This window comes from Schistocerca cancellata, chromosome 11 (genome assembly GCF_023864275.1).
Source record: "Schistocerca cancellata isolate TAMUIC-IGC-003103 chromosome 11, iqSchCanc2.1, whole genome shotgun sequence".
In the NCBI taxonomy this organism is placed as follows: domain Eukaryota; kingdom Metazoa; phylum Arthropoda; class Insecta; order Orthoptera; family Acrididae; genus Schistocerca; species Schistocerca cancellata.
Window position 1 is genome coordinate 63739433 of NC_064636.1, and position 11879 is coordinate 63751311.

Consider the following 11879-nt stretch of genomic DNA (forward strand, 5'->3'; position numbering starts at 1 on the left):
CCTGACAGATTAAAACTGTGTGCCGGACCGAGACTCGAACTCGGGACCTTTGCCTTTCTCGGGCAAATGCTCTACGAACAGTTGGTAGAGCACTTGCCCGCCAAATGCAAAGGGCTCGAGTTCGAGTCTCGGTCCGGCACACTTTTAATATGCCAGAAAATTTCAAAAAGGAAATTGTTTAAAGGATTATTGTTCAAAATTTAGAGCTATATACCGGTAGGACCAGTCTGAGGCAGCAAAGACACTGTACAGTTTTAATTCGCTTGCGGCGGTCAACGTTGACCGACTGTTGCTTAATACACGTCCGCCTGTGCGCCGCAGAAGTATTGCGGGTTCTGTGTGACGACAGTAGGCTGATCAGTGCGCTGTGTTCCAGAATCGGCAACCATGGCAGCGAGGAAGCAAGTCGAGGAGACGGCGGCCGTGGACCTGGGCGCCCTGCTGGACGCAGGTGACGGCGCCGTGGTCACCCTGGTGGCGGGGGAGACGCGGCTGGCTGCCCACAGGGCAGTCCTGGAGAGCAGGAGCCCGGTGTTCAAGTCAATGTTCGGCAACGGTGTGGCAGAAGTGAACGTGGAGAACGTGGAGGGCCCGGTGCTGCGGCAGCTGCTCTCCTACGCGTACACCCTGCAGGCCCCGCAGCAGCTGCCCGACATGGCCCCCAAGCTGCTGGCGGCCGCCCACACCTACAGGTTGCCAGAGCTGAAGGACGTGTGCGAGCAGCGAGCGGTAGCGGATCTGGCGCTGGAGAACGCGGCGGCTCTGGGCGTGCTCGCACTGAGGCACTCCTGCCCCCGGCTCCTGCAGGCTGCCGTTGCGCTTATGAAGGACGACACCCGGAAGGTGATGATGACGCAGAGCTGGAAAGAGACGAAGACCCGGTACCCGCATGCCCTGCTGGACTTAATGGACTTGATCGTAGAGCCACCAGCAGAAGACAGGTATGCACGAATGGGGTGTCACCTATTCTCCCAAATCTGTGTATATATATATATCTCCCCATAAGCCTAAATCCATCAGTATGCTATCCTTTCCTATTGACTCTCCTCACTGGTGTCCGTAGTCTGAAATGTTCCTTAACTGACAGCCACAGCAGCCGTGTGCTTTACCTTCTCAGAACAAATTCATCGAATCTGTAATCGAGCCACATAGATAAGCAGCTACATTAACGAACAAAATCATGGAGATGAAAATCATTTTGCAGCTACATAATCTGTTCTGGCATCTAAGCGATGCGTCCCTTACTTGCAGTGATAAGTACTGTTGAAATGCATGTAATACCATTCCATTAGAACTACTGACAGCCTTGGGAGAGCCAGTCCTGACAAAACTCTACCAACTGGTGAGCAAGATGTGTGAGACAGGCGAAATACCCTCAGGCTTCAAGAAGAATACAATAATTCCAATACCAAAGAAAGCGGGTGTTGACAGACGTGAAAATTACCGAACTATCAGTTTAATAAGTCACAGCTGCAAAATACTAACGCGAATTCTTTACAGACGAGTGGAAAAACTGATAGAAACTGCCTCGGGGAAGATCAGTTTGGATTCCGTAGAAATATTGGAAGACGTGTGGCAATACTGACCCTACGACTTATCTTAGAAGAAAGATTAAGGAAAGGCAAACCTACGTTGCTAGTATTTGTAGATTTGGACAAAGCTTTCGACAATGTTGATTGGAATACTCTCTTTCAAATTATGAAGGTGGCAGGGGTAAAATACAGGGAGCGAAAGGCTATTTACTATTTGTACAGAAAGCAGAGGGCAATTATAAGAGACGAGGGGTATGAATGGGAAGCAGTGGTTGAGAAGGGAGTGAGACAGGGTTGTAGCCTATCCCTGATGTTATTCAATCTGTATATTGAGCAACCAATAAAGAAAACAAAAGAAAAGTTCGGAGTAGGTATTAAATTCCATGGAGAAGAAATAAAAGCTTTGAGGTTCGCCGATGACATTCTAATTATGTCAGAGACAGCAAAGGACTTGGAACAGCAGTGGAAGGGAAGACAGTGTCTTGATAGGATGTCTTGATAAGATGAACATCAACAAAACCAAAACGAGGATAATGGAATGAAGTCGAATTAAGTCGGGTGATGCTGAGGGAATTAGATTAGGAAATGAGACACTTAAAGTAATAAAGGAGTTTTGCTATTTTGGGGAGCAAAATACCTGATGATGATCGAAGTAGAGAGGATATAAAATGTAGACTGGCAATGGCAAGGAAAACGTTTCTGAAGAAGAGAAATTTGTTAACATCGAGTGTAGATTTGAGTGTCAGGAAATCGTTTCTGAAAGTATTTGTATGGAGTGTAGCCATGTATGGCAGTGAAACGTGGACAATAAATTGGAGGGCAGCGTGGAGGGTAGAAATCGTAGAGGGAGACCAAGAGATGAATACACCAAGCAGATTCAGAAGGTACTGGGAGATGAAGCAGCTTGCACAGGATAGAGTAGCATGGAGAGCTGCATCAAACCAGTCTCAGGACTGAAGACCACAACAACAACAACCAGTTGTTATGCAGGTCTCGCGATCGAGTGTCTCAACAGAGGCCTATATACATAGGACGAGCCACTCTTGGTGTCGGCACGAAGATGTGTTGCTCAGTGCTCTACGTGACAGAGTGACGTGTCAGGATGCATCGAGGGCTGCCGAGTGCTCGCTGCTCGTTACGCACACTGTGTTGGTCGCTGTAAACCTGTGTGCAAAAATTAGAATTTAAAGTTGTTTCGCGCTTCAGCTTCCGTCTTGATGCATAAATAGAGGTTAAGGACGAGGAGTGAGACCGTCGTCCTTTGCCAGTGTCAGGAACGCTGCAGTTAGAGGACAGCAGCAACATATCCATAGCTTCGCATTTCTAGTGCTACAGTGCTTCATAACTATCTCTGTAGAACAGCTTACGATCAGAGTAACTGTTTTTCCCACATCGGTACTATACCTACGTGTGCTGGAACATTTCTCTTTCTCTTTTTTAGTACAGATGTGCAATACTGCTGCAATGTTAGTTGTTGTTGTTGTGGTCTTCAGTCCTGAGACTGGTTTCATGCAGCCCTCCATGCTACTCTATCCTGTGCAAGCTGCTTCATCTCCCAGTACCTACTGCAACCTACATCCTTCTGAATCTGCTTAGTGTATTCATCCCTTGGTCTCCCTCTACGATTTTTACCCTCCACGCTGCCCTCCAATGCTAAATTGGTGATCCCTTGATGCCTCAGAACATGTCCTACCAACCGATCCCTTCTTCTGGTCAAGTTGTGCCACAAGCTCCTCTTCTCCCCAATTCTATTCAATACCTCCTCATTAGTTATGTGATCTACCCATCTAATCTTCAGCATTATTCTATAGCACCACATTTCGAAAGCTTCTATTCTCTTCTTGTCTAAACTATTTATCGTCCACGTTTCACTGCCAAACATGGCTACAATCCATACAAATACTTTCAGAAACGACTTCCTGACACTTAAATCTACACTCGATGTTGACAAATTTCTCTTCTTCAGAAACGCTTTCCTTGCCATTGCCAGTCTACATTTTATATCCTCTCTACTTCGACCATCATCAGTTATTTTGCTCCCCAAATAGCAAAACTCCTTTACTACTTTAAGTGTCTCATTTCCTAATCTAATTCCCTCAGCATCACCTGACAAAAATCGACTACATTCCATTATCCTCGTTTTGCTTTTGTTGATGTTCATCTTATATCCTCCCTTCAAGACACTGTCCATTCCGTTCAACTGCTCTTCCAAGTCCTTTGCCGTCTCTGACATAATTACAATGTCATCGGCGAACCTCAAAGTTTTTATTTCTTCTCCTTGGATTTTAATACCTACTCCGAACTTTTCTTTTGTTTCCTTCACTGCTTGCTCAATATACAGATTGAATAACATCGGGGAGAGGCTACAACCCTGTCTCACTCCCTTCCCAACCGCTGCTTCCCTTTCATGTCCCTCGACTCTTATAACTGCTATCTGGTTCCTGTAAAAATTGTAAATAGCCGTTCGCTCCCTGTATTTTACCCCTGCCACCTTCAGAATTTGAATAAGAGTATTCCAGTCAACATTGTCAAAAGCTTTCTCCAAGTCTACAAATGCTAGAAATGTAGGTTTGCCTTTCCTTAATCTTTCTTCTAAGATAAGTCGTAGGGTTAGTATTGCCTCACGTGCTCCAACATTTCTATTGAATCCATACTGATCTTCGCCGAGGTCGGCTTCTACCAGTTTTTCCATTCGTCTGTAAATAATTCCCGTTAGTATTTTGCAGCTGTGACTTATTAAACTGATAGTTCGGTAATTTTCACATCTGTCAACACCTGTTTTTTTGGTATTGGAATTATTATATTCTTCTTGAAGTCTGAGGGAATTTCGCCTGTCTCATACATCTTGCTCACCAGATGGTAGAGTTTTGTCAGGACTGGCTGTCCCAAGGCTGTCAGTAGTCCTAATGGAATGTTGTCTACTCCAGGGGCCTTGTTTCGACTTAGGTCTTTCAGTGCTCTGTCAAACTCTTCGCACAGTATCATATCTCCCATTTCATCTACCTCCCATTTCCATAATATTGTCCTCGAAAACATCACCCCTGTATAGACCCTCTATATACTCGTTCCACCTTTCTGCTTTGCCTTCTTTACTTAGAACTGGGTTTCCACCTGAGCTCTTGATATTCATGCAAGTGGTTCTCTTTTTTCCAAAAGTCTCTTTAATTTTCCTGTAGGCAGTATCTATCTTACCCCTCGTGAGATAAGCCTCTACATTCTTACATCTGTCCTCTAGCCATCCCTGCTTAGCCATTTTGCACTTCCTGTCGATCTCATTTTTGTGACGAATGTATTCCTTTTTGCCTGCTTCATTTAGTGCATTTTTTGTATTTTCTCCTTTCATCAATTCAGTATCTCTCCTGTTACCCAAGGATTTCTACTAGCCCTCGTCTTTTTACCTACTTGATCGTCTGCTGCCTTCACTATTTCATTCCTCAAAGCTACCCATTCTTCTTCTACTGTATTTCTTTCCCCCATTCCTGTCAGTTGTTTCCTTATGCTCTCCCTGAAACTGTACAACTTCTGGTTTAGTCAGTTTATACAGGTCCCATCTCCTTAAATTCCCACCTCTTTGCAGTTTCTTCAGTTTTAATCTACAGTTCATAACCAATAGATTGTGGCCAGAGTCCACATCTGCCCCTGGAAATGTCTTACAATTTAAAATCTCTAAATCTCTGTCTTACCATTATATAATCTATCTGTTGCCGCTGCGGTGTGTCCCCTGAGCAGTAAGCAGCCGCCTGGCTCCCATGTGTGAGCACGCCCACCCGCCCACGCAGTGTTTCTCTGTGTTTGCAGCTCGCCGGCCGCCACAGGGGGCGGGCCCTCCCCTGCCACTCCCCGTCAGCCCCGCAGCGACCACGCCCAGACTCCCGCCGCAGCTGCGCCGCCCGAGCCCGCCCGACACACTCCCCCGCCACCTGATGACGCAGCCGTCTCTCGCTTGCGGTGAGTTGCGCCACTGCAGGTGCACGAGTCCTTCACCTGTACTGCCACTTAACTGGCGTGTCAACCAAATGTTGTAGCAAAAAGAGAATTCAATTTCTTTTTTAATTTTCGATAACGCTGAGTTTACAGTTATCAGGGAAAATTATTTCCTTGTTTATTACTGTGTTCAATGTAATTGCCGCTTTTGATTGTGTTTACGCATGTTACAAATTAGTCATGAAAGAAATATGAGTGAAACCAGGATTTCAGTGCTTTGCCACTCAACAAAACCTAGACATTATGTGAATGAATCATTGGGTATATAGGTATAGCGATGGTCTCGTGGGGAAAAATAGATACGTTGAAGGAAGAGTAGGCAGAATTAGAAGTAAGAGACCCAACAACGGGATATTAACCCCAGGTGTGTGGGTATGGCTTGTTCTGTGTGTGTGCTTAGATATTTTGAATTGCCTGCAAAAGACTTTGTTGGACACTTTCTTATGTGGCGACCATTGCAAATCTTAATACAAAGAATGTATGTCAGGACCTCTAGCGGTTTGGCTTAGTAATTGTGGGTGAAAACATCGGACACAATGAAAGTTGGAGTGAGGTGTGAAGATGTGCACAGGCCCCATAACAGCTATGGTGCTTGCTCACAATAAGTAAGAAATCCGGTCAGTTCTCTTGTGGGTGTGGCTGATTGGAGACATATCTACATCTACATGGATTCTCTGAAAATCACATTTAAGCGTCTAGCATACGGTTCATCGAAGCATCTTCACAATAATACTCTATTATTGCAATCTCGTACACTGCACAGGAAAAACAAACAGCCATACCTTTCCATGCGACCTGTGATTTCCGTTATTTTATTATGATGATCGTTTCTACATATGTAGGTCGGCGTCAACAAAAGATTTTCGCATTCGTAGGAGAAAGTTGGTGTTTGGAATTTTGTGAGAAGATTCCTCCGCGACGAAAAACGCCTTTCTTTTAATGATGTTCAGCCCAAATTCTGTATCATTTCAGTGACACTTTCTCCCCTCTTTCGTGATAACACAAAACGGGCTGCCATTCTTTCGACTTCCTCGATCTATCCTGCCAATCCTATGTGGTAAATATCCCACACTGCCCAGCAGTATTCTAAAAGAGGACGGACAAGCGTAGTGTAGGCAGTCTCCTTAGTAGATCTGTTACATTTTCTAAGTGTCCTGTCAATAAAACGCAGTCTTTGGTTTGCCTTTTGCACAACATTTTCTGTGTGTTCTTTTCAGTTTAAGTTGTTCGTAAATGTAATTGTCAGGTATTTAGTTAAATTTACAGCCTTTAGATTTGACTGATTTATCGTGTAACGGAAGTTTAACGGATTCGTTTTAGCACTCAATCGGATGACCTATTTTAGGTCAGTTGTCAATTTTTGGACCATACAAATACCTTCTCAAAATCATTTTGCAATTTGTTTTGATCTTCCGTTGACTTTATTAGCCGATAAACCACAGCGTCATCTGCAAACAACCTGAGATGGCTCCTCAGAATGTCTCTTAAATTGTTATATAAAGATGAGGACCTGCAGAGGGCCTATAACCGTACCTCGTGGAACGCCTGAAATCACTTGTGTTTCACTCGATGACTTTTCGTCAGTTACTACGGATTGTGACCCCTCTGACAGGAAATAACAAATCCAGTCGCATAACTGAGACGATATTCCATAAGTACGCTAACTTATTTGAAGAGGCTTGTATGGTGCAGTGTCAGAATCCTTTTGGAAATGTAGAAGCAATTTGAAATCCCTTGTCAAAAGTACTCAACACTTGGCGTGAGTAAAGAGCTAGTTGTGTTTCACAAGAGGGGAATACTGTAAATCCGTGTTGACTGTGTTTCAATAGAGTGTTCTCTTCGAGGTAATTCATAATGTTCCAACAGAATATATGTTGCAAAATGCTGCTGCATATGGGCGTTAACGATATGGGCCTGTAATTTAGTGGATTACTCCTACTACCTTCCTTGAATATTGGTGTGACCTGCGAAACTTTCCAGTCTTTGGGTACGGATCTGTTATTGAGCGAATGGCTGTATATGATTAAGGATGGAGCTGTCGCATCAGGATACTATGAAAGAGACTTGGCTGGTATAGAGTCTGGTTCATAGACTTGCTTTTGTTTAGTGATTTAAGTTGCTTCACTACCCCGAGGATATCTGTTTCTACGTTATATATGTAGCACTGCACACCGCTTCAGCATTGAACCAAGCTTGCAGCTGATGGAATTTGGCAGTTATCTTGAGTGCAGTTTCTTCATTCACTAGAGAGCAATTTTTCCTTAAGAGCTTTGTAACATTCATTTTGCTTATTCGAAATCAGCAACTGATGGTAGCGGACATAGATAGTTGACTTTACGGAAAAAAAATTGTCTGGCCGTGAATTGAGAGGTGTGCAACATAGAGATTCAACTGACACTGAAGATCTCACTAAACTTAAAAGAAGGTGCTTCGTGTAGTAGAATAGCACTTGCAGAGGCCTAGGACGGACAACACTGGAATTATTCATCATGGCATTGAAATTAATCAGAGCAGGATGCAGCAAACTGCTATGAGATACAGGAGTGACCTAAGTGGTCAAGGCGAAAAGTTGTTACGAAAGAAATGTAACTCAAATGGCGCATGAAATGTATGAATGAACTTTAGAAAAAGATTTGCCCCCTCTACAGGGAGTCAAGGATCTCGTGGATTGACTGTCTAGAATCGTCAGCTGTAGTGTGTGGATCTACTTGCCTTGGGCCCCATGGCTTTCTATTGTCATAATGGGATTTCGTTACTCAATTAGTGAAACGAAGGTTCCATCTGTCGGTCCACTGAAACTTTGTGTGTTTGAGTAGTGTTAATGTCCCAGTGGCGCACTGCCGAGAACCCATGAAAATCTCTCACTGATTTCGTTCTTTTCTCCTACTTCTTCAGTACATTTCAACGTCCGTTCCTTGCCGTACGCTGGCACCTTGTCACATCATCGTCCTTGTCAGCCTGCATAGCTCCACAAATGGACGAACTTTTTACCCATTAGATTGTTACACACGAGACAGCCTCTCCTAGGTGTCACCGTAGGCAAAACAGCAACGCCGGAATAATAATCCTGAATTCACAGGAGTGAATCTCAACTCCTGCACTAGCAGTTAAGACAACACTTGGCTTCTACTGGATTTTGCAGTACTGTGAACGTTGAGAACAAGATTAATGAGAGTGGTGACAAACCCCATCCTAAGCAGAATCGCTCCAGTGACAGAACACGGACACGGCCAGGTTTAAGGTGACGTCAACGGCGACTTTTCGTAGGCTTGTGGATGGAGTTCTCAGTGCAGTGGCGTCAGGGCGCGTCCTGTCTCCTCCCGTCTTGTGCCGCATCGAAATTTCCACGTCAAAGAATTGAAGTTGGAAACTACGGATATTTAATGTTTCGATCGGCCATATTTCCCATGAATTGACAAACCGATTCTGAATCAATGCATTGAACAGCTGCTGCTGATGTTCCAGTAAGTCTGGAGTTGGTGCCCTTCACCCGTGACAGAAAGTTGTGGTGCAACTAACGCCTGACAGCTTCATGGATGGGACTCCTGCCTGGACAGCCTATATGACACGAGGTGATTCCTCTCGTTTCCCTGGCTAGAGTCTCCCAATCTCTTTAGAAGCATTGATGTAATGTTCCTTTGGACATTGAGAGCGAACAGGCACTGCGGCAGCTACAGCTGTTGTGATGAAGGTGAATTAACAACAGCAGCTCTGTATTGTCGTATTTATCCGTCCATACCAGACAATCACTTTCAATTGCAGTGACCTCCCCTGTACGGAGATTAATGTGTATACGAGTACAGGCTGTGATGCAAGAACGGCGACGTGTGGAAGTTAGTGGCTGACCGTGTGTCGTGCAAAGTAGACAAAGCGGTTAAGGCGACCGACCCGGGGTCCAGTCCCGGCCCGGCACACATCTTCAGTCTTCATTCCCTTATATAGCGGATGGTTGTCCGCATACGCATCTGCGGATACTTTTGATGTATTTTGCCGTGGCTGCGGTCGCCGCAGTGCCTTTTTCTTCAGGAACATTGCGTCGCCCTTCGTAACAGCACAGGCACCTGCAGTTCCGTCAGCGACAGTGCACTGAGGTGGCGGCGGTCGCGGGACACCTCCTGACATCGCGCCGGACCTCCTCACGCTCGACGCCGAGTGGCTGCCAGACGTGGCACAGACTCAACAAGCCTTCGGCAGTCTCCTGCAGAAATAATCGAGCCAAGCTGCCTCTATAGCCGCCCATAATTGCAAAAACGCTGTTGTAGCGGGTTTCCTGACTTTTGGGCGCCAACTATCCCCTCGATTACGTCTCATAAATGTTAGATGGGATTCATGCAGGGCGATCTGGATGGCCAAATCATTCGCTCGAATTGTTCTCCAAACCGATCTCGAACAGTTTTGGCCCGGTGACGTGCCGTATTGTCATCCGTAAATATTCCACCACTGTTTGGGAACGTGAAGTCCATAAATCGCTGCAGATGCCCTCCGAGTAGCCGAACATGACGACTTCCAATCAATGATCGGTTCAGTTGGAGCAGAGGACACAGTACACTACAGGTAAACACAGCCCACACCATTATGGAGCCACGGCCAGCTTGCACAGTGCCTCGTTGGCAACTTGGGTCCGTGGCTTCGTGGGGTCTGCGCCACACGCGAACCCTACCATCAGCTCTTACCAGCTGAAATCGGGACTCACCTCACCAGGCCACGTTTTTCTGCTCTTCTACCGTCAAACCGATATGCTCGCCAGCCCAGCAGAGTCACTGCAGGCGTTGTGGTGTTGCCAAACACACTCGCCTACGTCGGCCACTACCGTATCCCATTAACACCGTATTTCGCTGCATTGTCTCCCATATATCTTTGTCGTACCGTCCCACACTGATTTCTTTGGTTATTTCACGCAGTGCTGTTTTCCTGTCAGCAGTCACAATGCTACTTCGCAAATACCGCTGCATTTGGTCGTTAAGTGAAGGCCATCGGCTTCTGCGTTGTCCACGGTGAGACACAATGCTTGAAATGTGGTATCCTTGGCACACTCTTGGAACTGTGCATGTCGGAATGTTCAGTTCTGTGACGATTTTGAAAAAGTATTGATTTATATGTCAGCGATATTTCCCCCCTGATGTATCAATATATCGATACCAAAAAACAATATCGACTACTTGAATTTTTATTTTTATTCTTTTCGCAACGTTCATAAAATATCATACGTTTCGAGAATGAGATTTTCAAAAATGGTTCAAATGGCTCTGAGCACTATGGGACTTAACATCCGAGGTCATCAGTCCCCTAGAACTTAGAACTACTTAAACCTAACTAACCTAAGGACAGCACACAACACCCAGCCATCACGAGGCAGAGAAAATCCCTGACCCCGCCGGGAATCGAACCCGGGAACCCGGGCGTGGGAAGCTGAGATTTTCACTCTGCAGCGGAGTGTGCGCTGATATGAAACTTCCTGGCAGATTAAAACTGTGTGCCCGACCGAGACTCGAACTCGGGACGAGATACTGGCAGAAGTAAAGCTGTAAGGGCCGGGGGTGAGTCGCGCTTCGGTAGCTCAGATGGCAGAGCACTTGCACGCGAAAGGCAAGTCTCGGTCGGGCGCACAGTTTTAATCTGCCAGGAAGTTTCAACATCATACCTTGTTCTTTTGAAATTGTTGTATGATATAATTTTATTTTCACTGGGTGAAGGAGTCTTACTAGTTTTTGAGTTTTCGTCACGTCCAACCTTTCTCTTCGACTGTATGGCGTCCAATCTTTCTCTTTGACTGAGTGAAACAAGCACTTGTGCCACAAACGTACAACAGCGATTGCACTAGGCGGTGGCGGTGTGAATGACACAAAGATTTCCGATGTGAAAAAACAGCACACCACAGGCGTTAAAAAACAATTTTTATCGAAACTAGTGTGCTCTTTCTCCACATCGACATTCTTCAAAAACAGACATTGAAAATGAACAAAAATCTAAACGACAAAACTGGTCGCTGCAGTGGACTCAGGGAACTGCTGGCGTAATCGGCGCCCAGCGCTACCAACAGAAATGGCAAACGTTTAGATTCACGACCCAGTTCTGGCGCTACAGCTGCAGGGTTGATGGCGTTTGCTGAAATGAAAAAGCAGGGAAGTCGACGTGAAGTGTTGCGGACAAATCGGATACGTGACGATACCGAACGATGGACCCACGAGACACCTTTCAGTGTGCCACTTACATGCAGTTACCGCAGCTTGCACGGTGGTTGTCGGGAGGCGTGAACATCCGTCGTCTTCCTTTCAGTTCTTGCTCTGAGGGGGATAGCTTGTTGATGTACAGAGTATCCAATAATAAATCAATACTCCAACGAACAGCTCTAAAACCGGCAGT

At 45.6% G+C, this 11879-nt stretch overlaps 1 protein-coding gene across 1 annotated transcript; it reads left to right on the forward strand.

Moving 5' to 3' along the window:
- The first annotated feature begins 380 nt into the window (after positions 1-380).
- LOC126108914 (speckle-type POZ protein-like) lies at positions 381-5794 on the forward strand. The gene is made up of 2 exons (XM_049914276.1): positions 381-941; positions 5331-5794. Exons 1-2 carry the CDS (start codon positions 388-390, stop codon positions 5482-5484), a joined length of 708 nt encoding a protein of 235 aa, XP_049770233.1. The 5' UTR covers positions 381-387; the 3' UTR covers positions 5485-5794.
- Positions 5795-11879: the final 6085 nt, after the last annotated feature.